The 26,694-nt window shown below is 44.0% G+C and overlaps 1 protein-coding gene across 2 annotated transcripts; it reads right to left on the reverse strand.

The window, feature by feature from the left end:
• Positions 1-1,099: 1,099 nt before the first annotated feature.
• IGBP1 (immunoglobulin binding protein 1) lies at positions 1,100-26,694 on the reverse strand. Of its 2 annotated transcripts, none has more exons than XM_045775581.2 (6): positions 26,425-26,694; positions 25,767-26,060; positions 17,023-17,218; positions 15,106-15,185; positions 14,274-14,386; positions 1,100-1,570 (listed from the first exon to the last, which is right to left on the reverse strand). In XM_045775581.2, exons 1-6 carry the CDS (start codon positions 26,613-26,615, stop codon positions 1,422-1,424), a joined length of 1,023 nt encoding a protein of 340 aa, XP_045631537.1. In that variant the 5' UTR covers positions 26,616-26,694; the 3' UTR covers positions 1,100-1,421. The 2 variants fall into 2 exon arrangements, with proteins under 2 accessions (XP_045631537.1, XP_045631526.1); XM_045775570.2 differs by having other exon boundaries at positions 1,100-1,573; positions 26,425-26,693.

Here is a 26,694-nt window from a genome sequence, read left to right on the forward strand (position 1 = left end):
TACAAATAGATTACTGGTAGTCTCCTGTCCTCTCTCACTAAACACGACCTCCTACTCATCGCCTGACCGTCCTCCACTCGCCACCCCGTAAACAAGAGGGACTTGAGTCTCCTGTTCAAACCTAAGCTAGACTGCAGAGGCTAGAATAGGAAGGCTGCGTCATCTTCCTCTTGAAAGAAAACCTAAGGGGCGCCTGGGTGGCTCAGTCAGTTGGGTGTCTGCGTTCTGCCCAGCCCACAATCTCGGGGTCCTGGGATTGAGCCCTGCAACAGGGAGTCTGCTCCTCCCTCTCCCTCCCCCCTACTTGTTCTCTCTCTCTCAAAAGCTTAAAACAAAAACCTAAGTGTGCCTAAGCCACATAGAACAAAAGCGTCTTTTCTACACAGATCACGTTTCAACACATGGCTGCTTTTTTAGGCTATCAACCCAAGAGCCGAGGACTTCTACCACAGAAAGTAGGTACCCTCCCATGTCATCTGTGCCATCTCCTCCCTCCGCACCCAGTTATCGGCATGGCTGCAAGCACCTTCCTACCCCAGATGACTGCCGTGGCCCATCTCCCATCTTTCTCTGTGCGGGCTATGGCGCAGCACAGGCAAGCAGGGCCAGGATGGTCTTCTGACTGCCTGCTTGGGAGCTAGGCCACAGCCCTAGCTGCTCTTCACCTTGAGGGTTATGGCAAATAGTTCCAGGAGAGTCAAGGTCCCGGCCCCACTGCACACACAAGGACGACTCTCGCGGCCCCTCATCTCTCTCTCTCCTTTCTCCTGGCCGAGGCTCACTAGCTAGAGAGGACCTCTGTTCATGTTATGGTTCATTCGTTTACAGCTCCAATTCCCGAAAAACAGTGCTGTGTGGCAGGGAAAGTCCTGGGTTCCGCACCCGCCCCTTGTAAAGCAGTGTTAGGTCACTGCACAGCTGCTCATTCCTAGGACAGGAAGGAGAAAGCAAGCTCCAGCTCCTCTGGGCAGCTCTGATGCTGGAAAATTCACTGCCCACATCAAAGGGAGATGACCAGGATCTCCCTGAAAGCTCAGGGCCCACCGCTGACACCCCCCCAAAAAAGCAGCTGATCCCCAAATTTCTGCACAGGCTCATGTAATAGAAGGGACTTTTATTCTTATTTGTTTTAAAGAGAATTCACACAGCCATTGATTATACAGCCACTTCTCAGTACTTTTTCCACTTAAGAAACTGGAACACACCATGATGAGGAGAATGCCCAAACAAGGACACCGGCTCATCAGCTAGGGTACAAACACACACTTAATTGCTTGACACTTTATTGAATGCAAAGCAAGATTAAGCATCTTTGCCTTCGTTGTACACAGCTGAAGCAGAAGCCGAGGGAGGGGAAGACCGCGCAGCTTTCCTTGGCAGGGCAGATGTGAGCCCTGCAGTCCCATCTTGCTGTGGGGGGGCTAACCCATGTTCTGTCGGTTGCCGTAGCCCCTAGGATGGGTGTCCTTCCAGTCATCCCACTCCCGAGCTCTGTGGAGTGTTTGTTCATCATCCTCATCCTCCTCCTTTTGTTCCTGATCTTCCTGTTGCTGAGTACTTCCTTTGAGCTCTGCTGGAGTGGAAAAACGAGAAAGCAGGGCTGAGAAACTGACGGAACGTCAGGAGCCTTGTGCCACTCTGAACACAACTGCGTACATAAGGTGAGAACAAGGCAGGCAGCTGCTACCTGCCCACCCCAGGGCCAGGAGGATCGCGGAGAACACTTCTGGTACTGAATACATGACCTGTTAAATCATAGTTAAGAAATGATGCTCTGGGGGTGGCACAGTGGTTGCATCTGCCTTCGGCTCAGGGCATGATCCCGGCGTTATGGGATCGAGCCCCACATCAGGCTCCACCGCTAGGAGCCTGCTTCTTCCTCTCCCACTCCCCCTGCTTGTGTTCCCTCTCTCGCTGGCTGTCTCTCTCTCTGTCAAATAAATAAATAAAATCTTAAAAAAAAAAAAAAAGAAATGATGCTCTGAGTGATCCGCATAAGAAGGCAAAACCAGAAAAGTTGCATTCGCAGAATGAATTCTATTTTGGGAAAGATTTCTTGCTAAAAAGGCCAAACACCGCCCCTCTCCCCCCACCCCTGCATACACACAAAACAAAACCACCAACTGCCCAACAGAACCCCAGCCAGCCAAAAAGACTCAAGCAAAAAATATTTAGGATGTCATGATTTGTGGTACGTCAGGAAGGAGGGACTGCAGGTGACTTTCCCCCCTCCAGCCAGGTCCTTTATTATAGCTACACATTTCTGTGCGCACGCGCATGTGTGTGAAATTGTAAATCACGGGGCAGCTGAACGTACTAGAAGACTATCTGTGCTCTTTGACACTTGCTTGGAACAGGGCCTGAAGGCCAAATGGCACCTGTTATGCAGTGTACACCCAAAAGGTATTAAAGCAACTGCCACGTCCCTCTTTTGCATTCATTTTATTTTCCCTTTGTGACGTAAAGGAGCATTTCCCCGCTACCCTGAGTTCGCCCATGAGAAAGATTCTCATTACTATGAGAAAAAATGAAACGTGGGAATCTGATCTCTTCCAACAGCTTATGAGCTTTGTGTTCTTTTTTTTAGAACAATTTTTATTGTAAAATAAAAGATAACGGAATACACACACACACACACACACACACAATTTTTAAGTTTTTACACAGACGCTAGACGTTTGTACTCTCCATCTGGGCCAAGAAACAGAGCTTCTGTACCTATCCCAAAAGCTTCTCCAGGAGCATCTTCCAAATCAGACCCCCCCAAAGGGTAACCACTATACCAACCTTTAAATTAGTAACTTCCTGAAGTTTATTATAGCTTTATGACCCAAGTGTGCATCCGTAGATGCCAGAGATGTCCATTTGTACTTTTAACTCAACGATTTTTAGTACAGAGTTGTGAGACCATCGCCAATGAAAAACAATTTCCATCACCCCAAAAAGCTCCCTTGTGCCCAGGTACTGTTGATTCACATTCCTTCCCTCCCCCTAGCCCCTGGCTGTCAGCAGGCTACCTTCTGTCTCTATTCTGGAAATTTCCTATTGATGGAATCAAACAATATACGGTCTTTGGGTCTGACTTTTTTCACTTAGCGTAATGTTTTTAAGGTTAGTCTTGCTCATTTACAAATATTTTCATATCCTCCTAATCTACAGGCTCCAATCCCACCCCTTTCTTTCCTTACAAGTTATCTGTTGAAGAAAACTGGAGCATTTGACCTGTAGAGTTTCCCCAAGTCTGGATCTTGCTGACTGCATAGTCGTGCTGCAGTCCAACAGGGTCTTCCGTGTTTCTGCAGACTGGCAAGTGGATACAGATGCCTGATCTGACTCATGGTTGATCCCTTCGGAAGGACTCTAGCGGGGGCTGTGTTCCCTCATCAGGTGGCGCATAACATCTGGGTCTCATGTGTTGTGATGTTAGCAGCTGTTGATGCTTAATGCCTGGATTCACTGATTTTCTGGGGGTTTCAAAAAGTTGATACTCCTAATTTTAACATTTCTTTATTACTTACAACACTTTTCCAGACAGGCTTCCCCTCATCTACTACTATGTAGTTGCCCAGGGGAAAAAAGACAAGATCGACGCTTGATTCTTTCATTTTATTTACTACTTGTCAAGCTAATCGATGGGTTCCTTCTCCTCTGAAACGGAACAATTTTTGTTTTTAAATATAATTATGACTCATGGATTTGATGGGTTTTAACCAACTGCAATGATTTCTAAAAAATATGTTTAAAATAAGCTTCTAAATTTTAGAATAGTTTTAAATGAATAGAAAAAACAGAAGTTAGCAAGGAGTTCCTTCCTCTCTGTACCCGGTTTCCCCTATTATACTACTTTTTCCCTGAGCTTTTACCTAACATCCTTTTTGGTTCCCGGATCCCATCCAGAATGCCACAGTACATCTGGTCCTCTGTCTCTTTAATCTCTGTTTGGCTGTGACAATTTCTCAGCTATTCCTTGTTTCTGAGCACCTGGGCAGTCTGGGGGAGTACTCATCAGGTATTTTGCAGAATGTTCCTTGATTCAGGGCTGCCTGATGTTCTTCTCATAATTAGACCGGGGTTATGGGTTTGGGAAGAGAGTATCATAAAAGTTGAAGTGCCTTTCTCATCACATCAAATCAAGGCAACACACCATCAACATCACTTCTCACTGCTGATGTTAACCTAGATCATCTGACTAAGGCAGTGTCTCTAAGGTTCCCAACTCCTTCCACTGTTGTCTTTCGAAGCAAGTCACTAAACAGCCCACACTTCAGGGGTGAGGAGTTATGCTCCACATCCTTGAGACGGGAATATATACACACATTATTTAGAATTTTTCTGCAGGGGAGCTTTGTCTCTTCTCCATTTATTTATTTGATCATTTATTTCTTTCACTATAGACCCATGGACATTTATTTGATTTTTTTGTATTGTAATCCAATACTGTTATTTTCCTGCTCGAATTCTTCCCGCTTTGGCCAGCAAGAGTTCTTTCAGCTGGCCTGTGTACCATTAACAGACCTAAATTGCTTCTTTGTTTTTTGTTTTAGTGCTTCTTTATTTTCTAGTGCTAAAAGGAGCTTCAGGCTCATCTTGTATATTCTCTGCCCCAGCCTAGAAGCAGCCATTTCCCTAAGGGGCCCTGGTTGTTGTTGTTGTTTTTTCTTTTCTTTTTAATTTAATTTATTTATTTTTAAAGATTTTATTTATTTATGTGACAGACAGCCAGCGAGAGAGGGAACACAGCAGGCGAGTGAGAGAGGAAGAAGCAGGCTCCCAGCGGAGGAGCCTGATGTGGGACTCGATCCCGGAACGCCGGGATCACGCCTTGAGCCGAAGGCAGACGCTTTAACGACTGCGCTACCCAGGCGCCCCTGTTGTTGTTGTTGTTGTTTTTTTTTTAAGATTTTTATTTATTTATTTGACAGAGATAGAGACAGCCAGCGAGAGAGGGAACACAAGCAGGGGGAGTGGGAGAGGAAGAAGCAGGCTCCCAGCAGAGGAGCCTGATGTGGGGCTCGATCCCAGAACACTGGGATCACGCCCTGAGCCAAAGGCAGACGCTTAACCGCTTAACCGCTGTGCCACCCAGGCGCCCCCCTGTTGTTGTTTTTAACCAGAGAATGATTTTAGAAACCCAGGTGTGGGCTCTGGAAGTGCTCATTGCTATTGACAATTACCCTCTTTGAAGCCAGTGGAAACATTTTCAAATTGGTTTCGGAGTCCTACTGCTACAACCCTAGTTATCTTTGAAAATTTCTTTCCTGTCTTTGTAACAAGATGTTCCCAGCTCATCTTGTCTACTTCCTGCCCCAGACCTGGAATTAGCGATTTCTCTAAGACATCCTGGTTTCTTTTAATGGGAATGGTATTTCAAGACCACAAGCTGTGTGTGTGTTTACTCCTCAATACAATTTCTCATGAGTTACTATTCAGCACTACCGGTTTGTTTTATTTCTAACTTCAACTTTTTTCATCTGTATTTTTCCACACTAAAAGTCTTACTTCTCAAAGACAGAGGAGGATAGAATTAGAAATCGCCTAATTGCTCACTTATATTATCTCACATTACACACAGTGTTGGAATAACACTAACATTCCCACCTATATAATTACTGAGAACAGTTTTTTTTTCTTGCATATGCTTTCCCCAATTCTCCATTTTTAAAAACAGTTGTACTGTATCTACATTACCTGAGCACTGAGCAGATAAACGTTACATACTCTATTACCTCCCTTTTAACTCCCCCTTTAGTCTTAGTTCTACAAGTGACTAGTACTCTCCACCAGTCCTTAGTGGATGTCTTTCTCATCATTTCGGTTGTCTGAAGCTCATTCTCTAGCAAATTCCTTCGGAGGCGATCATGGGAACAATATTTCCTGAGCTCCTGTATGTTGATAAATGTCCGTACCCTTTATACTTAACAGTCACTTTTACCAGGTACCACGTCCTTGGCTCACATTCCTCCCCTTGAGTACCGTAAATATATGTTACTCCGTTTTATTCTGGCATAAAGCATTGGTGTCACAAAAGTTGGAGGGTGATCTTTCTTTCCTTTATAAATCATCTGCTGTTTTTGCTGAAATGTCTGAGGCATTTTATTTTCTTCTTTAAGGTCTAGTAATTTTATGACAGTGTGTCTTGTGGTTGGTCTCAGGTACATGGTGTGTTTTATCAAAGTAAATCTTTTTTTTTTTTTAATTCCAGGAAAGTTTCTTTACCATTAGTTTTTAGCATTTATTCTTTTTCCTTGCTTTGGTTTTCTTCTGCAGATAATCCTACTATCCAAAAGTCAAATCCTCTTTGCTATCTTTAATACCTGCCACTTTTTCTCAAGTTGTTTATCTTTGTTTCTTTTTTATTTTAAACATTTTCCCTTTTACCTTAGCCAGGCATTTTCTGTAATGTTTACCCATTCTTATTTTCTTCTGGTTTAGCTTCTGGTTTAGCTTTCACTTCTGAAATAATTCTTATTTCTCCCAAGTTGTCCCCACATTTCTGTGTTTTATGAATCCTATTTTATATTGTTTGTTCCTGTCTTACACAGTTTTCTTAATGCCTTCCAACAAATTTTTAAACAATATATATATTTTTAGCAGTACACATATTAACTTCATCCAATTTTTAAAAACAGTACATGTTTTAGATTTGTTGTTTTTTGAGCATGTCTTTGTGGAATGCTTTTGACCCCCCCACCCCCCATAATGATTTTGTGTGGGATATGACCTTGGTAATTTTGTGTTTGATTTTTTTCACAGCTTTATTGAGGCATATTTCACATTCCATAAAAATCCACCCACTTAGAGTGTACAGTTCAGTGCTTTCAGTATATTCGGAGCTGTGCAACCAGCACCAGCATCTGCTGTTCATTCTTACGTGGAATAAGTTCTCCTGAACTTTTAGAAAGTATGGTTCAGGGCGGCTTTTCTAACTTCCCAGAGGCTTCCCTTCTACCGTTTTTATGTCTGGTGAAAAAACACGATGACTTGCTTCACTGGCTCTGGTCCTCTCGCCCACTTTTATCTGAACCTTCCCTTTCCTTCTTCTTTATGGTCCCTGTTCTACTCAATGTCAACTCTACCCTCAGCAACTTCCCCTCAGTGTGGGACCCTGGTCCTGGAAGCAAGATCTGGTGGGTTCTTTCCAGGACTTCACTAAAGACTGGACTTCTCCATCTCTTTCAGACTCTGCCCACAGGTCCCTTGTACACCCGTTTTTGTGGAGGGCAAAGCTCCTCCCATTTCAACTGCTGTCCTTAAACTGGACTGCCACACTGTGGAGGGAATGTGTTCGCTGTTTTGGAATTCTGCTGTTTGTCAGGTCTCTCAGGTGGGTCTGTCAACACTTTCTGCTTTCTCCTGCGCCGATGCCAATCACTTGTTGATCTTGTGGTTATGAGTGACTTGCCCTTATCTGTTTTTATTTTGAAGTTCATGGGGATACATTGTGACCTACTTTATTGAAAATGTTGCCCATGAGGGGCGCCTGGGGGGGCTCAGCTGGTTAAGCGTCTGCCTTCAGCTCAGGTTATGATCCTGGGGTCCTGGGATGGAGTCCTGAGTTGGGCTCCCTGCTCAGCAGGGAGTCTGCTTCTCCCTCTCCTTCTGCCCCTCCCCCTGCTTATGCTCTGTCTCTCTCTCAAATAAGCAAAATCTTAATAAAAAGAAAAAAAGAGAAAAATGTTGCCCGTGAGTTTCTTTGGTGTTATTAAATATCCATGTAGACATATACACGAACATAGCACGGCTCAATGAATTTCCACGTCTGAACACACCTATGTAATCAGTACTCTGATCAGATGGAAACACTAACTCCACAGAAGTCCCCCTCAGGTCCAGTTCCATTCATGATCCCCCACTAAGGGTGAACACTATACTGGCCTTTAACCAGCCTACACAAGTTTCGCCTGTTTGTGTACTTCATACGAATGGAATCTGAGAGTCTATGTTCTTTTGTGTCTGGCTTTTCTCACTCATGATTACGTTTGCAAAGTTCTGCTATATCTGCCACTGACAGCTCAAGAACTAGAGGTAGTTTAACCTCATTGCTAAACAGTATTTTATTATGCGAACACACCCAGACTTCTTTATCCATTCCATCATGTACAGGCATTTGAGGAGCGTCCAGCTTGGGGTAATACAAATGATGCTGCTATGGACATTCTTGTACAAGCCTTTTGTGGACGTAGGGTCTCATTACGCTTAGGTATAACCTTAGGAGTGCAACTGCCAGGTCACGAGGGCGCACCTACGTGTGACTTGTATGCATCACGTCCACCGCACCCCTAGACTGTCTACGTCTGTTATTGTTTCCCTTCCTTGCTTTACTTTGGGTTTATTTTGTTCTTGTTTTCCCCAACTTCTTAAGCTAGACCCGTAGGTATTAACTTTCCCCTTCTCTTCTTCCTAATATAAGTCCTGAAAGTTACACATTTCCCCATCAGCATGGCTTTAGTTGTATGCCGCAAATTTTCATTGTCATTCGGTTAAAGATACTTTCTCATTTTGTGATTTCTCTTTGACCCGTGAGTTATGTAGAAGGATGTCGCTGAATTTAAAAATATCCAGAAGACTTCCTAGGTATGCTGTTACTGATTGCTAACTCAATTCCATTGTGGTCAGAGACCATATTTAGCGTGATTTCAATCTTTCAAACTCACTGAGACTTCCTTGATGGCCCAGAATATCGTCTCACTTGGTCAATGTGCCATGTGCATTTGAAGGTGTACTTTGCGGCTCTCGGATATACTATTGTACACATGTAGGTAAAGGTGGCTGCTAGTGTTGTCCAGATCATCTACGTCCTTACTGATCTTCTGTCTAGGAATTCTTTCAATTAGTGAAAGAGAAGTATTACACTCTCCAACTATGACTGGAGATTTCTGTTTCTCTATTTAAGTCTATCAATTTTTAATTCATGTAATTTAAAAAAGCTTATTAGACATGAACATGTTTCTCACTGCTAGGTCTTCCAGATAAATTGCTCCTTTAATTGGTCTGACATGCCCTTGTTTATATCCAGTAACACCTTCTGTCTTGACGTCTACTTTATCTGATGTTACTATGGCTACTACAGCTTTCTTATGCTTACCGTCAGCATGGTATATTCTTTTTCATCTTTTCACTTTCAACCAATCTGTGCTTTTAAAATTAAAATGCATCTCTTGTAGACAGCATGCAGCTGAGCCTGAAATCAATCTCTGATTTCTAATTTGGACATTTATTCCATTTACAATTTAGGATAATTACTGATATGACTGGAATGGGATCTGCCATTCTGCTACTGGTTTTCTGTTCACCTCATTTTTTTTTTTTGTGCCTCTCTATTCATTCTTACTTTCTTCTCTCTTATTTTCTCTATTGACTGTATAGCTTTGTCTCTTTGCATTATTTTTTAAAACGGACTTCACTTTTTAGAGTAGTTTTAGGTTCACAGTAAAACAGAATGGAAAATACAGTGTTGCTATATACTCCCTGCCCCCACAGAGGAACAGCTTCCCCCACTATCAACCTCCTGTACCAGAGTGGTACATTTGTTACAATCAACAAACCCACATTGCCACATCAGTGTTGTCCAAAGCCCACAGTGTACAACAGGGTTCCTCCTTGGTGGTGTACATTCTATGGGTTTGGAAAAATGTGTATAATGACATGTATCTGCTATTATACTATCATACAGATTGGTTTCACTGCCCTAAAAATCCTCTGTGCTCCATCTATTTGTCCCTGCTTCTCCTCTAACCCCTGGCAATTGCTGAGCCCTTTACTGTCTCTCCAGTTTTGCTGTTTCCAGATAATATGTATGTAAGTTTTTTCCATGTTTTCTTATGGCTTGATAGCTTTTTTTTTTTTTAAAGCACTGATACTATTCTATTGTCTGGATGTGCCACACTTTATCCATTCAACCTACCGAGGACATCTTGGTTGCTTCCAAAGTTTGGCAACCATGAATAAAACTGCCATAACCACCTGTGTGCAGGTTTTTGTGTAGACCTCAGTTTTCAGCTCATTTGGGTAAATATCAAGGAGCAGGACTGCTGGATTGTATGGTAAGAGTTACGATTAGTTTTGTAAGAGACTGTCTTCCAAAGTGGCTGTACCACTTGGCATCCCGACCAGCAGAGAATGAGAATCCCTGTTGCTCCATATCCACACCAGCATTTGGTGTTGTCAGTGTTTGGGACTTTGGCCATTCTTATATGGGTGTAGTGGTATCGTTGTTTCAGTTTGCAATTCCGTAATGACATACGATGTTGAGCTTCTTTTCATACGCTTATTTGCCTTCTGTAGATCTTTGGTGAGGTGTCTACTCAGGCCTTCTGCCTATTTTTTAATTGGGGGTGTCTGTTTCCTTATTGTTCAGTTTTAAGAATTCTTTGTATGTTTTGGATAAGAGTCTTTTTTTAAAAAAGATTTTATTTATTTATTAGAGAGAGATCACAAGCAAGGGGGAAGGGTAGAGGGAAGAGCAGACTACCCGGATGTGGGGCATGGGATCATGACCTGACCTGAAGGCAGACACTTAACCAACCGAGCCACTCAGGCACCCCTGGATAAAAGTCTTTTATCGGATGTGTCTTTGGTAAATATTTTCTGCCAGTCTGTGGCTTGTCTTCTTATTCTCTTGATGTATTATTTTTTTAGAAGATTTTATTTATTTATTTATTTAATTTGATTCAATTTCATTGGGGGAGGGGTGTGAGCAGGGGGAGGGGCAGAGGGAGAGGGAGTGTCCCAAGCAGAGGGCGTGAACCCTACACAGGCCTCCATCTCATGACCCTGAAATCATGACCTGAGCTGAAATCAAGAGTTGGATGCTCAATCGACTGAGCCACCCAGGCGCCCCTTGATGCAGTATTTTTAAGCGGTTGCTCTAGGTAATACAATATTCCTTCCTAACTTTCCAGTCTACTTAAGAGTTAATACTGAACTACGTGGGAGGCAGCCTCAAAGATGGATCCCAACTATCTCGGCCTCCTGGTAGTCATGCTTTTACGGAGTCCCCTCCCACACTATGTGACCAACAGAATATGGCAGAAGTCATGGTACATCACTTCCAATGTTAGGTTATAAAAGATACTGGGGCTTCTATCCTGATCATTCTCACTCAGATCTTTCACTGTGGGTGAAAGGAAGCTCCTAGCTGTGAGCGACCCCATGGAGGGACCCACAAGGGGAGGCCTCCTGCCAATAGCCAATGAGCTGGAAGCAGATCCTCCAGCCTCAGTCAAGCTCTCAGAAGACTGCTGCCCCAGCTGACAACCTGATTACACCCTTAAGAGATCCTAAGCCAGAATCACCCAGTGAAATTGATCCTAGATTCCTCACCCTCAGAAAATAAACAATAAATGTTTATTATTTTAAGTTGTGACATTGTAATTTGTTACACAGCAACAGATAATCCGTACTACTTTACATAAAACAAAAGAATCTCACAGAAAATGGTTCCACCTAGTCTGTCATTTTTGCTGTGGCTGTTAGGTATGTTACATCTACATACAGTAGAATCCCCCCTGGACGATATTATAATTTTTGCCTGAAGAAGCCATATGTAGTTCGTTCCCTTCAGAATTTCTCATAATGCCAGTTTCCTGGTGAAGAATTCCTTCAGCTTTATCTGAAAATGTCTTAATTACGCCTTCATTTTGATGGATATTTTCACTAGGTCTAAAAGTCTGGGGGGACAGGTCTTCTCCCTCTCCCCCAACACTTACTAGACGTTGTTCTGCTGTCTCTGGCTCCCACTGTTTCTAATGGGTAGTCAGAAACAACTCATATCATTGTTCTTCTAAATGTAATGTGTCCTTTATCCCTGGCTGCTTTCAAGATTTTCTCTTTTTCTTTGGTTTTCAGCAGTTTGACTATAATGTGCCTATGTGTGGTTTTCTTTGTATTTAACTTGCTTGGGGCTTGATTAGATTTCTGAATCTGTAAATTTGTGTTTCACTGATTTAGGCAACATTTCAGCCATCATTTCTTCAATTTTTTTTTTCCTGACCCCTTCTCTCTCTCTCTCCTTTCCTACTGGTATTTCAATTGTACATATGATAGAACTTCTTACCTTATTCCACAGGTCACAGAAGCTCTGTTCACTTTTTTCCAGTTTTTTTTTTTCAGACTCAGTGGTACTGATCTATCTTCGAGTTAAATGACACTTCCTTCTGTTACTGTCAATTTGGTATTGAGCTCATCTAATGGGTTTCCAAACTGGAGATACTGTATTTTTCAGTTTGAGAATTTTTTTGTGAATAGTTTCTACTTTGCTGCTGCTATTTCTTTTTCCTAGTTTCTTTTTTTAAGCATGAAAATAAAATCTTTATTTTCAATGATTACCCACCAAGAAGACAAAGTTAGGTTCATCACAGTTTTAGCTCTTGACTCAAACTGAACTAGGAAGCAGATTTACATCCATCAGATACAACTAGTGGGCCAACTTTTTAATGTTCAGGCTATCTTGAAAGCTTGCATCATACTAGATATCGCTGGATTCTCTAGTGACAGAATGCCAGCAATGGCTGACACTAAGGAGAACTTGTGAAGTGTTTTTAATAGGAGATATTTTCTAATTGTTGCTAAAAATTAAGAGGGTTATAAACACGTTACATGTCCAGAAACAAGTTAAGATAATTGAAAGTCTACCCACAATGATTTAGGAATGTGTATGTTATAATCTCAAGAGGGGTCAACAGTCCACACGGACTAAAATAATACTTGCCTCTGGGAAGCAGGTATGTTTGTAAATATAAAATTATATTAGACATCACCTGCTGAGATTTCTTTTCATTCATTACAAACATATTTTCCCCTCTGCCCTTGAGCATGCAAATAAGCTGCTTTAAAGTCCTTGTCCGAGAATTTCAACATCTGCGTCATCCAGGGTTGGTCTCCACTGACTGCTTCTCCTCTTGAGCATAGGTCACATTTTCCTATTTTTCTTTCCCCCGTATGTATAGTGGCTTAGGATTAAATCCCAGACTTCACGAATGGTAGGTTGTAGAGACTCTGAATTCTGTTTCGTTCCTCTAAAGACTACAGATTTTTCATTCTAGCAGGCAGTTCGTTTGTCTAGAACCACAATTCTAAATTCTCTTTCCTCTGCATTGGGCAGCAGCTGCATCCTCCATTCAGTTATTTTAGCCCTAGCTAGGACACTTGGAGACTACCCCGGGCATGCACAGCTTAGGTGTCAGCCTGAGATTTAGGCGAGGTGTATATAGAGAATCAGGGCTCCTCCTCCGTGGTTCTCTCCTTTATGGGATCTCGTCTCATTTCTCTCATTTCTTAACCTAAGACTGTACGTTTCTATCCAAGTTTCACCTACCCCCACCTATCACCATAACTGCAGACTGCCAACGGGTGAGAAGCTGTAAGAAACAAGAAACCCTTCCAAGTGACCACTTTTCTCTTCTCTGTGCTATAGTGGAAATAGCCCTGGAATTGGGAATTTTAAGACCTGAATTCAAATCCTAGCCTGGTCACTTTCTAGCCACGCTGACTTTGTGTAAGTCAGTTCTCAGACACCATTTCCTCATCCTATTATGGGGATAGAAATGTTTGCTTCACAGGATTGTTAAGAGGAGCAAATGAGATAATACACAAGATAAGGAAACAGAGGCTCAGAGGGGCTAGATGATGTCCTATCTATTAAGTGGCAGGAATAACTGGTTACCCCAGGTCTGTCCATGCTTTTTCTAATATACCATATTGCTTCCATCTTTATAATAGCCAACCTCTCCACCTTTCCCTTCCAAAGATGCCTCCAAGTATATACCATGATCTAATTCCCAAGTTGGGCACCAAGAATACAGTTAAGACAAAGACCCTGCCCTCAAGAAATTTCAACCATTCCCTTCTTCTACGTGTTGATCGCCCTCTAGCCTGTGTCTGCTCTTACTCATTCTCTAGGTCCTTTGGGTAGCTGTCTTAATTTCTTCAGTCTGTAATTTTTATCTGTGGGAGGGACTGGCCTCGAAACAATCTACTCTGCCATTAGCAGAGGTGGAACCGCCATCCATGGGACTTTCGCTTTTGCTCCCTAGCTGCTCAGTCTGTTTTTAACGCCAGGACATCTGAAAGGATTCCAAAATCAGGCAGCCACTGCCCCCATCCTCCCAGAATCATCTGCTATTTATCTTAATAATAAATAAAGTAAGAAATACTGCCTAGAATCTTTGTCCACATTACTTCTGCTCCTAAAGGGCAACAATACTTGGTCTGAATTTAATTGCTAGGGAGCAAGGAACCAATAGTGTAACTATTTTCCTCCTCCCCCTGCATACCTGGTGGTGTCTTGGCTATGCCTTGATCTGGTAATGCTCCGTATTTCCGATGCTGCTCATACCAGTCATTCACCGTCATAGATGCCAGACTTGGGTAACCAGCTCCAAATACTCTGCAAAAATCACATTACATTTAGAAAATGAAACCTAAATTGCACTATTAAAAAGCCTCTTCTCTTTAGTGACAAAACCTGTGTCTGTTTCATCCTTGCTCCCCTGCCCAGCCATCTTCTGAGGAGCTCCGTAAACTCCTGTGAGGATATGTAGAAAGAGGCATCCAGGAAGGTGCGTTGAGGTCAAGAGCTTTCACTTGAAGGTAAGTAGCTCAGGGTCATCGCCCAGAACGCAAGCCCAGAGACCGGTGTCCCACAGAGCAGTGGTGATAGCATGGAAGGGGTATTTCTAGTTGGTGGGTCTAAAAGGGACACAGAGGAAGGAGACTTTCCTGCCACCTTATGGAAAAGCATCTCAAGAACTCAGAATTAAATCCTAAATAGGCAAATACGGCCTTTTGAGAACTGGAGCTGAAGGCAATATGGGAAACAAGTGAAGTATGCAATTCTCCATTAGGTTCCCTCCCTCTTTCTGATTTATTTATTTTTGTTGGTTTCCTTTCGGGCCTATTGTTAAGCTTGAGTTTGTGAGGGAAATGTCTGATGAAGAGAGATGTACAGAAAGTATTAGAGATACCATCCCTCTGATGAAGGAACAGCCACCACAGGTGAGGACATGGCCTTTTAACAACGCCCATTCTGTCCACTACTCATGCACTGCAACTGAACCATAAAAGCAGGGGGCCTACAAAGGCAACCCACTTTCTAGTACCACCTACTTGGCTTGGGCCACATTCCGAGTGAGAACGAAGGGTTTCATTGGCGGTCTGTCCTGACGAGGTGAATGAGAAGTTGATGCCTGGAAAGGAAATTAAGTTATCAGAAGCACATTTTTGCCATGTTGCCTACCCCACTATGCAGGTCTTCAGGTGCTTGAAAAGCCCTAGATTCAAACTTTGCCTGCTCCCTATTTCTCAGTCTCTCAGAGCGAGCAGCAGAATACTTATGGCGGAGGCCGCTTAGCTCTCCTGAGGAGGCCGGAGTACCCTGCTGAATGAAAAGGAGGAGAAAGCTCTCCCAGAAATCATCTCACTGAAAGTAAAAAAATTACTTGGCTTTAAAATCTTCCCCTCCAAAGAAGGAGATTCCAAAGGCTTTTCCATGGTCCAGCTAAATCCCTTGAGCTGAATTTGAAGTCCCTTTCCTCAGCCTGGCCTTCAGTGCTAAAGCTGAATTATTAAGACCCTTCTTCTAAAACCCCCTTCCAGGGGGCGCCTGGGTAGCGCAGTCGTTAAAGCGTCTGCCTTTGGCTCAGGGCGTGATCCCGGCGTTCCGGGATCGAGTCCCACATCGGGCTCCTCGGCTGGGAGCCTGCTTCTTCCTCTCCCACTCCCCTTGCTGTGTTCCCTCTCTCACTGGCTGTCTCTCTGTCACATAAATAAAATAAAATCTTTAAAAAAAAAAAAAAAAAAAAAAAAAAAAAAAAAAAAAAAAATAAAACCCCCTTCCAATGTAATTATGCAATTAATTGTCAAGAACCCCTAGGTTTTTAGAAGAGGGTGTTCCTAAAGGCAAGGGGGAAAGAATGTGTTGGTAGTTTTCATAGAGCGGTGTATAGAAATGTTTGAAGGAACCTTGGCTATCCGGGGGCATACTGAAACAAAGCATGGTCAGGGAAAAGGAGTTCACTTGCGTCAAGGTTCATCACTTCCTGAGCCAATCCCAGTACCAAATAAGAGAGCATTAAACAACGACGACAAACAGGGCAGGGGAGGACCCACGAGAGTCCAGCCTCAAAATGCCTGCAAGCCACTCACCTAGATATGCTCTAGGGGCCTTATGGCCTTAGAATCCTAACTGTTTATTCTTTGATCCTTTAACAGGAGGAACGAGGTTGATGCTACCCGGAGGCCTAAGCTCCTGGGATAATTAGTACAAATCAAATTAGGAAGAGATTTCTCTGAGGACTTAAATAAATGCCTGTGGTGAGCTGATAAATTCAACTCAATCCATGTTTGTATGCTGAACCACAGAGGAAGTGGCAGCAGAGCCTAATCTTTTGAAGCAGCAGCTGCAAAACAGGGTGATGATTTTCAAAGACTGCCAAAGCTGTGTCACACCAGGTTTTCTTTATCAGGATACCCAACATCTTCTGCATGGAAAAGTCCTTCTGTGTCTCATACTCGGGGGATCTAAGGGGGTGAGAGCGCGTCACTGTGTAAGGTTAAATTCGGATTCCTCCCTCCAACCTAAATATATTCCCGATCATTCCTTTTATCTTCTTCTTTCTACTTTTTTCTCTCCCTCCTCCCTCCAGTCCCACTTTCCCTCTCCATTCCCATCCCATTCCTCTTCTCCTTTGGTTATTACAGTGAAGCACAGCTTTTAAAGGCCAACCTTCCTCTGCATTCCCTTCAGCGGTCAGGACTCCCCACAGCCCGAACCAACTTAGGTCACGAAATCACACATGGCTCGAAGTGTGTCACAGGTCAGAAAGCGCTGGGGAACGCTACTGGAAGCTAGAGAGAAGGCTGCCCTAGGGATCCTTCCGCCTTCCTTCCCTAAGGTTAATAAGGACAATGATTTTATGGAGACTTCAAACTTCAAAGGATTTTTAAATTCGATCACTCTCCTGTAGAACATTCAAATCTCTTGACAGCCCCTTTTTGAGCTATATAGGCAGTGACCAGGCTTACCTCTGTTATGGAGTCTTTTTCTCTCAGGATCTTTATCTCCTGGTCAATGCTCTCAATCTCTTCTAAGCTGATACCAATCCACCTTCGAAGGTGAAGGAGGTAATATTCACGAACACGCTCGTCATCTGCTTGGCCACCTTCCACAGCAGATTTCAGTGCAGACAACCTATGCTCCATCTCCTTCTTCTGCCTGTATCTGTTTCACACGAAAGCATTAGCCACGAACTTAAAAATAAAGAGGTATTCCTTCAAAGAAGGCCACCGTAAGGGGTTACCTTTGCCAAGTGACCAGGCAGTAAGTACGCCCGCCAGTTTCCACTTTGGAAAAATACTGGTTCTAGACCCCAGAACTCGCCACCAAGGCTGCAAGTCCTCAAGACTGCCAAGGCAAGGAAGGGATCAGCAGGGGCTGCGAAAGACATTCTAAAGCCACAAAAACACGGAAGTGACCTGATCTGAGCAACTCCTCCCATCCTCTTTAGAGATGGGAGTCCCTCAGCCATTTTATTGCATCGACCCTTACTAACTTGGATACCTAACATTGGTGTCCACTGGGGAATTGCAGCTTCAAAGAGTCACAGAGTCTTCGGGGTTGTTTATCTGTCACTGACACAGGAAGTCCTTGGGAAAGAGCCTAAAAAAAGTGGTCATCTCTTCTTCTCTTCTGGGCAAAACCACCTTAGCTCTTGTGGCTCTTCCTTCTACTAAGGGAATCCTATTGTTTGAACCAAGGAAACACTCTCTTTTTTGGGGTATTTTTCTCAAGGACAAGATGCTAGACTAAGTGCTTTTATTTATACGATCACTTTTTTTTTTTAAAGTAAGCTTTATACCCAACATGGGGCCTGAACTCATGGCCCTGAGATCACGAGTCACATGCTCTACTGACGGAGCCAGCCAGGTGCCCCCTGACTCACCTAATGTAACGTACAGACTCACAACCATGCTGCCTGCCTTCTTCAGGATGCATTCATTCCCTGAGAAAGTACTTCGTGAGCACCTACTGCGTGACAGGCACCGTCCTCAGGGCCGGACACCAGCAGTGCACACAAGAAAGTCCTCGCTCCCCTGAAGCTCTCGTTCTGGTGGAAGCCGACAAAAACAGGTGATGAGTCGGGTGGCAGTTAAGTGCCACGAAGCAGCAAAAAGCAAGGTACAGTGGGCAGAACGGTGGTACCAAAGTAGAAGAGCTATTACATACAAGGTGATCAGAGGAGGTGATGTTGGAGCAAAGACTTCAATCAGGAAGCAAGCCGTGCCGGTATCTGAAAGAGGGTTCTCGGGGGGGAAAAGAAATATGATGGTCCCGGAGTGGGAGACAGCCTGGCTTGAAGGGTTTGAGAAACGGAAAGTAGGCCAGTGTGGCTGGCATGGAGCGAAGAAGAAATGATAGTAAGCGAGGTGAGGGAGAAAGCCGGAGCTACAATCTGTAGAACCCTGTAGGCTGTAAGACCCCAAATATCAAATACCATGATATTTTGAGACAGGAAAGCCACTGGAGGCTTTTGAATAGAATACATGACATGAATAGAGTGACATGAAAACTTGTTTTATATGGGCCACTCTGGCTGTCGTGCGGAGTGCAGACTGGGGGGGAGGGGAGGCAAGGACGGAAGCGGAGAAATCAATTAAGAGGCTATTGCTACAATCTAGACGAGAGATAGGGACTTGAAATAGGGAGATGGTGAGCTGTGGATGTATTTAAAATATAAAACAGATTTACTGGCTGTAAAGGCTTGAGAGAGAGACAGGAGTCAAGGAAAAGTTCCACAATTTCCAAGAGAAGTCTTTTGAAATACCTCTGGCTGGAACCCCAATCTAGATCTCCGGAATCAGACGCTCCTCTGCAGGTGTTCACCCAAATCCGGAGTTCTTAACCTGAGCTCCACGGAGACAGTCTGGGGGGAAGGGGGCCTTGAAGTCCCTGAAATTTTATGCAGAATTCTACTTTTTTTTTTTTTTTTTGGCCTGGGAGAGGTCTATTGTTTTTATTAGGTTATCAACAAGGTCCATGACCCATGAAAAGTCAAGAACCACTGGTCTGGAGACATTCTTTATTATACAGACCTTTTAGGCTCTTCTGATCCCTTTACCCAACAAGTGGAACAGTTTCTATGTGGTTACCCATCACCGTCACGGCACCACCATCCGTAGCCTCTGAGCAAAAACACCGCAAAGGTAAACTCCTAGTTCATGAACGCTCTTACAGGTATCACTTGAGAACATTCAATTCCGGTCCCACTCCTACCCCCGCCCTCTTTCCTAGATGTACCTACAGCAGGAAAAAACCTACCAGGGCCTTACAATGTATACAATCCAGGGTCAATCTGGGTCCATTTACGGTCCTTTGAATAAGGTTCCTGTGCTTCCTCTCCCATTCTCTGCGCGCTCGCAGTCTAACCGCACTCACGGGCTGCTGCTTTACTTCCTCGCTCCTGTGACTTCCGTTCCTGTCATCTTTGAAACTTTGGCTCCTCCACTCTTGCTTTTTTTTTAGGCCAGTATTTTTTGAAACCTTTTGGGCTTAGCCAAAGAACCCTTTCTTCTTATGAGAGCTTATTTGGAAGTCCAATAAGTAATAAGCAGATAAAAACCCACCTTAGTTAAATCAGAGGAGGGCTCCCAACAACCCCCGTACCCAGGCACTGTGATGGATTCTTAGAGCTCCAAGGAACAGACTGAAAACTACTGTCCTAGGCCTTTCATCACTGTTCTAGATTTCCCACGGTGAGCCATTACATGGAAACACTCCCTACCACCTTAGAATCCCCAATGCCTATCACCCTTCTGACTCGGGACAACTTTCCCCACTCCCTTTTTCTGTTTTCAAGCTGCTGCAGAGAACTAATGAATTATAAATTTGTGCCAAATGAGTCAACAACAGATTCAAATGATCAAACTTTGGCTGAGTGGTCACTCGTGCTCAGCTATCCTTCTGTTCATCTTTGGTGGATTCCACGCCACCATCACACTCACCGATGGCCAACCGATACAGAATTCAACGTCCCTCTTTACCTTAAAATCTCTGTAGTTTCACCTTTCCTCATCTTTAAGGAGCTAACGCTGTCTTTACCAGGGCCAGGTCTTTACCACTCCACTTTTGCTGTCGATCCTGTCCCTACGCACATCTTCCCAGGCCTCTCACTGTCAATCACCCTGTCATCAGCAGTTATAACTTTTCACTCTACTGGTGCCTTTCCCCTATCCTAGAGAATGCCTTCCCTCAACCCATGTTCTGTCCTTTCAAATGACCACTCTTCTCTTTTCTGTGCTATAGTGAAAAGAACTGGGAATTTGAAGACCTGAGTTTAAGGCGTAGCCTGGACACTTAGGAGGTGTGTAACTTTGGACTAGCAAATTTTCGTAACCCACATCCTTAGCTCTAAAATGGAGATAAGATCTGCTTCCTGGGGTTAAGAGGATCAAATGGAACAATACACATGAAAGTACTTCATAAGCAGCAACAGAATACAGATACTGTCAGGGGATGGGAAAAAGGAGGCCAGGAGGGGCTAGGTGATGTCCCATCTATTAAGTGGAGGAAACTGGATTGGCCACGCCAGGCCCATCTGACTCCAAAGTCCAGGCTTTATGTGCAACACCACATTGCTTCCATCTTTCTGATAAACACTCTAACTGGTCCTCCCGAGATACCTCAAGTACCTACTATGATCCACTTACTGGGTTGGGCCCCAAGATACAATGATGCAATTACGGTACCAAAGATGCAATGAGTCCAGGTCTCTGACCTTTAGGAATTTCAAGTCTAGAGAATGACTGATAGTTACACTGTGATAAGTAACCTGAACGAAGTGCTACAGTATCTGGGAGAGGGCTGGACAGGGAGAAGTTTCAAAGAGTACAAGACATTTGCTCTCTCTCTTCCCCAGGCTTCTATAAGCACCTTGCAGAGTCTCTGACCTCTGATTGCTCTTTCCTTCCTCTTTCTTCTCCCTTAATCTGCCCCAAGATTTTATCCTTGGCTTTTTCTCTCTCTCCATGTTTTTCCTCGGTAATCCATCCCCACCAAAGCTCCTGAAGTTTTAGCACTAGCTACTAGTCTCCTAAGTTTTAGTTACATTTCCATCTGTCTACGGGCATACACCCAGTTGTCACTTCAGAATCTAAGTTCGGTAAGTAGAACACTAGGCTCATTGCTTACCCAGCTTCTACTTCTCTATTTCTGTCACAAGAACGATGGTGAGGTTAATTAACCAGACTCCCACTCTCATAGATGGGAATCCGAGTAGAGAGGATACGTGAAGAAATGGGCCTTGAGAGAGGATGTACCATTTAGATGTTTTATGTAGGATGGCCTCAGTACGTAAAGTCGTGGCGTGGGGGAGGAGGGAGGACTTACAGAAAATAAACAAGGATGTCAACAGTGTGTTTTCTAATCATATCAATGCTTCTTGCAAAAGTAATACTTTTGACTGCTGTCACTTCATTTTTATCTCTTTTCCCAGCTGAAGTACTATTATAACATGTTAATTTGTCTTTCTGCCTCTTTCTTCCCTTTCAGGACGCTACACACATCACTTCCTTCTGCAGACCTCTGACCATGGTACTCTTGGCTTCTGCCAAACCAGACTCCTCTGCATGCCCTGTACATACCCTCAAGTTACCCCGCCGTGGGCTTCTGCTCTTGTTGTTCCTCCTGCCTGTCAACAAATGTTTCCTGAGCACCTCCTGTATGCCAGGCCCTGTGCGAGGCATAGCACAGCGAACAAGAGAGAAACAGCTCCTGCCCTCAAGGAGTATACATTCCAGTAGAGGAGAAAGACAAAGCCCAGGAAGAAAGAACAATGAAGAGCATTTCATGCAAAGAGAACACGTACAAAGACTGTAGAAGGAAGGAGCTGGGTCTGTGCAAAGGACTGAGAGAAGGTGACTGTGGCTAGAATCTAGTGACAAGGTGAGACTGAAGACAAGCAGGTGAAAGACCGTACAGGGCCTTGTAGTTAGTGGTCTGGCTCTTCCAGGGGAAGTGCTAGTGGCCTACACTGAGGTATGACAGTGGAGATCCAGAGAAACAGGACCTAAGATTCATTTTGTAGCTAGAACTGGCAGGCCTTGTTGGCGGACCGGATATGTAGAGTCAGAAGGGAGGAACTGAGGCTGACTCCTAGCTGCTGGCTTAAACACCTAGGTGAATGGTGACGCCACTCACGGAGACAGTGAAGACCCGCGTGTGGGGGCACAGTGGGGGTTGAAGAAGCCAAGGAAGGGTTCAATTGAGGCCGTGTTGAGTTTGAGATGCCTGTGAAACATCCATGTAGGGTGCTGGAAGTATGAGTCTGAGGGTCAGGAAAGGTCTGGGCTAGTGATGTAAATGGGGGAGCCATGAGCATAAAGATAACACTATTATCTTGTCTGGCAGACATTTTAAAAACATGTTCAAAGACCAAGCTTTCTAGCCAAAGAAATGGAAATAAAAACAATGAGATACTTTTTTTTTTGGTTTTCCTAACTGGATTCTCTAAGTGTTAACATCTAAGACCAGTGCAGTGGGACATATTCTAAAACTTTCTTATTGTGGAAAGCAATGTTGCTACCATCAAGAGTCTTAAATACTCAAACCCTTTGATCTAGTCACTAGTCCTTCTAGAAATCTATCCTACGGAAACAGTGACAGAGGCATTAAAAATGTCTGTTCCTAATACTACTTAGAAGAGCAAAGACAAACAAAAACAAATAAAAAAGACCCCGACCTATACATAGTCTAAGTATTTGACAATAAAAGATTAGTTTGAATAATTACGGTACAACTACGGGATGGAATATTATGCAACCATTAAATATCATGGTTTCAAAAGACATGGGGAAATGTTCACAATATAATGTCAGCTCGAAAAGGATAAAAAAAAACTATATATACAGTATTATTCCAAATGTATTAACTAAAATAACTATGTATCTGGAAGGAAATACATCAGCAAGTTAACAAGGATCATCTCTGAGTGCTAGGATTAAGGTCTTTTTGATTTAAAAAATATTTTTTTCCCAACTTTCTACGATGAGTGTTATCACTTCTACATTCAGGAAATCTGTAATTTCTGTTTTTAAGCACAATTCAAGGCTCATCTCAAATGCATTACATGCTGAAACCTCATCCTCATCCCTCCAACCAGATGTGCTCACTCCCTGGTCTTTCTCTACAACCCCCTGGCATCTAGTCCTGTTTTTGGGTGTACTATAATTATTTGGATACCAAACTCACTGTTTAAATTACCTGTTACATGCCAATGGGCTGCCCCATCTTCTTACAAAAGACAGGATGCTGAATTCCACTTCCTATCAGTCTATCCCGTTTCCTCAAAAATTGCTCACTGTCACAAACAAACCCTGAACTACACTTCGTTATTCTTTTGTAGACCATACCATCTGAAATTCCGTTATTATTTACTAGCTTATTGTCTGTCTCCTTCACCAAAATAAAAGCTTCATGAGGGCATGGATTTTATCTGCTTCTCCATTACTTAGAATAGTTCCTGGCACACAAGAAAGGCTCAATACATATTTGCCAAATGAATGAATCAATTTTCAGCTCCGTAGTCCAGACCCCTCCTCTGATCTACACACTACCAGATACCTCTACTTGGAGGACTCCTAGATACCTTAAATGCAACATGGCTCAATACTGGATTCATTTGCTCTCCTATCCCGATTTGTTCTTCCCCTTCTATGCCCCATCTTTTTTTTTTTTTAAAGATTTTTTATGTATTTATTTGACAGAAAGACAGCCAGCGAGAGAGGGAGCACAAGCAGGGGGAGTGGGAGAGGAAGAAGCAGGCTCCCAGCAGAGGAGCCCGATGCGGGGCTTGATCCCAGGACTCCGGGATCACACCCTGAGTCGAAGGCAGATGCTTAACGACTGAGCCACCCAGGCGCTCCATTCTATTCCCCATCTTAATGAGTTCCACAAGCCATGCGTCTATGACAGAAACATGGACATCTTCCTTGTTGCCTCCGTCTACCCCACCTCCCAGAACTAACTGATCACCAGGTTTTCTGCAGATTCAACCCTTCTAAATAAATACATCCCCCTCATCTCTTCTGCCATTGCCGCAGTGAGGCCTCATCACTGTGACCTAACTCCGTCATGCTGCTTCCTAACTGTTGCCAGTGTGTGCTAGTCAAAATGCAAGTATGACCCACATTACTCCTTAAAAAACCCCCAAACCAAAAACCTCCAGGGGATCCCAGTCACCAACTGAAGTTTACGTTCTTTGGCATGGCCTACTAGCAAAGACATTTACAGAATATTAACTCTGTGCCAGATACTGCGCTGTTTTATGTGCTCTATGTTATGTTTCTTAAGCCTACAAGACAAGTACCCTGATTACTTTGAACACGATGTCACACATGAAGAATCCTGAGGCTCAAATAGGTTAAACGAGTTGCGCAAAGTCCAAAGACTTCTAAGTAAAGCTGGGTCTCAGACCCAGGCCCTGACTCCACAACCCGTACTCAGCTAGGAAGGCAGAACAGCAGCTGACTTGGCATACTTATATACTTGTATACTGCATCCGCCACTGTGCTAAGTGCTTTTTATGTATTTCTCTTTTAATCTTCAAAACTACTTTATGAAGAAAGACCTATTATTATCCAATTTTACAGCTGGGGAAATGAAGGCACCAAGAGATTAAGCAACTTACCCAAAGTGAGAGTGATTAGATGGTGGAACTGAGATTCAAATCCCTCCCCAAGTTCTTTGCAGCAGGGCTATTCCTCCACCTTCCTCACATCCCAAGCTCTCCTTGGTCTGGACCCCACAACAGTCTTCAACATCATTTCTTCCCCTCTCTCCACCAGCCCCCCTTCATGTTCTAGCATCATCTAATCACTTACAGTTGTTCCCCACCCACACATCCCCACCCCAGCACTGTGCTCTTAAACACCCCTGTGGCTTTACTAACACTATTACCTCTGCTAGCTAATGCCCTCCTTTCCTCTTCCTCTAGATAATATTCCTATTCATCCTTACACAACTCATTAAGGAGTCACCTCTTCCAGGGAGGCTTCTCCTCTCTCCTGCTCCCTCTTTGCTTAGGTGTCCCTCCTTTCTGTTCTCACAGTACCCGTGCATTTCTCTATCACATCATTTTATACTGCTACTTTGCTTTTATACCTCTTCTCCTCACTAGACTATACACTCCTCCAAGGTGGAGACCACCCATACTCATATGAACACCCACACTCAGTTTGTATGTGCAGTGCCTAGAGTGCCTCCTAGACACTGTGAGCACTCATTAAATGTTATTTAAGACTGAGAGTAAGCAACTTGTTCAAGGTCACAGGATGAAGCTGTGCTAGGACGAAGATTAGCTCAGGATGCTACACACCCGATCCATTAATGTTTGAACAGAACTTCTCACTCAGCGGATCATCAATGGGTTATAGCTACAAGATGTTGTGCCCTTCAGAGATATCTACCCCACTGTACGTATGAATAATGCTATGCTGTGATGTGGGAAAAGATTGGGAGACACTATGCTATACTACATTCTGTTGTTGGCAACCACGGGGTAATAGGGGTTAGATGGCTGGGTTAGGTATGACTGTCTCAACAAAAGCAGTGGCTTCTTGAAAAACTCAGGACAGCAGACTCTCACCAGGGCCTAATGCTCAATAGGAACCAAAAGAGTGACAGACACCACTGTTCCCCTCCCTGTCCCCAAAAACATGCCCCCCCCAACAGCACTGCCATTAAGGCAGTCCTCAAATTATAGCTATTAACCCACCTCTCTATTTTAGCCTGTCTTTGAGATGCCATAGCAACGAGGTTAGGATAGGCCATGGAGGAACTAGCAGTGTTATTATCAGTTGAGTTGTTCTTGGCGTTAGGCAGCTCAAACTCTGCCACATGATAGTACTGGCACTGAGTTAAGTAGTTTAAAAAGTGTTCTCGAGCCTGCTGCAAATGATCTAGACGCTTGCTGGGGTTGACTTGTTTCATGGTCAGTGCTCCTTGAAATGCTGGCACCATCAGGTACTTCAGGTCGGTGGAGGCAATCTCTTCCAAATCTTCATTTCGGCTGGAAAGAGCAAAGAGGCGGCTGTGAAGCCTGGATGGGCATTCACACTGTAGCCCTCGCTTCCTGTGGGAGGGGAGGGCTGCGGTGGGTGTGTGGAGGGAGAAGGCAGGAGGAATGAAAGTGGCTGACCGCTCACACCCAACGCCTATGCAAACAGCCAACATCAGGGAGCAGAGTCGTGGGATATCAACGACCTCGAAGGCAGGTGGAGAATGTAAACAATGTACATAAGATCGCAGTGGGAGGTAGGAATAAAAGGCTCCTAGGCCTTTTTAAAGGGTTTCCTCCACCCAGGCTCAATGGCTCCACCCTTAGTAACCATTATTACCTCCGTTCTCAGCCATTATTACGCGGTCCCCCATACCTGAACAGGTCGAGCTGCGATAACATTTCGACAGCCTTCTTAAGGAGGTCGAGTCCCTTGAACACCTTCTCCTGGATCATTCGGGAACCGGTGGGTTCAGTCGCTACTTCCACTTCGTCTAGAAGCTGCTTGCTGGTTTCGAACAGTTCGGGGAGCCGCGGCAGCAGTAACTCGTCTTCAGCTGTTGCCATCTTGGAGGAGGGAGGAACGCTGAAGACCTCACTTCCGGGGTCAAAGGCAAACTTGGTAAAGAAGAGCTCCGCGAGCGCG

Source organism: Ursus americanus, chromosome X (genome assembly GCF_024610735.1).
Source record: "Ursus americanus isolate L20-20 chromosome X, mUrsAme1.1.p, whole genome shotgun sequence".
Taxonomy (NCBI): domain Eukaryota; kingdom Metazoa; phylum Chordata; class Mammalia; order Carnivora; family Ursidae; genus Ursus; species Ursus americanus.

What these genes read in the sequence shown, in the direction of transcription:
- IGBP1 (XM_045775570.2), bottom strand. Translation starts at nt 26,615, where the DNA reads ATGGCAACAGCTGAAGACGAGTTACTGCTGCCGCGGCTCCCCGAACTG. An exon ending in TCGCAGCTCGACCTGTTCAG is followed by an intron (nt 26,061 to 26,424) that starts GTATGGGGGACC and finishes TGCTCTTTCCAG; the next exon opens with CCGAAATGAAGATTTGGAAG. An exon ending in AAAAAGACTCCATAACAGAG is followed by an intron (nt 15,186 to 17,022) that starts GTAAGCCTGGTC and finishes TTTCCTTTCCAG; the next exon opens with GCATCAACTTCTCATTCACC.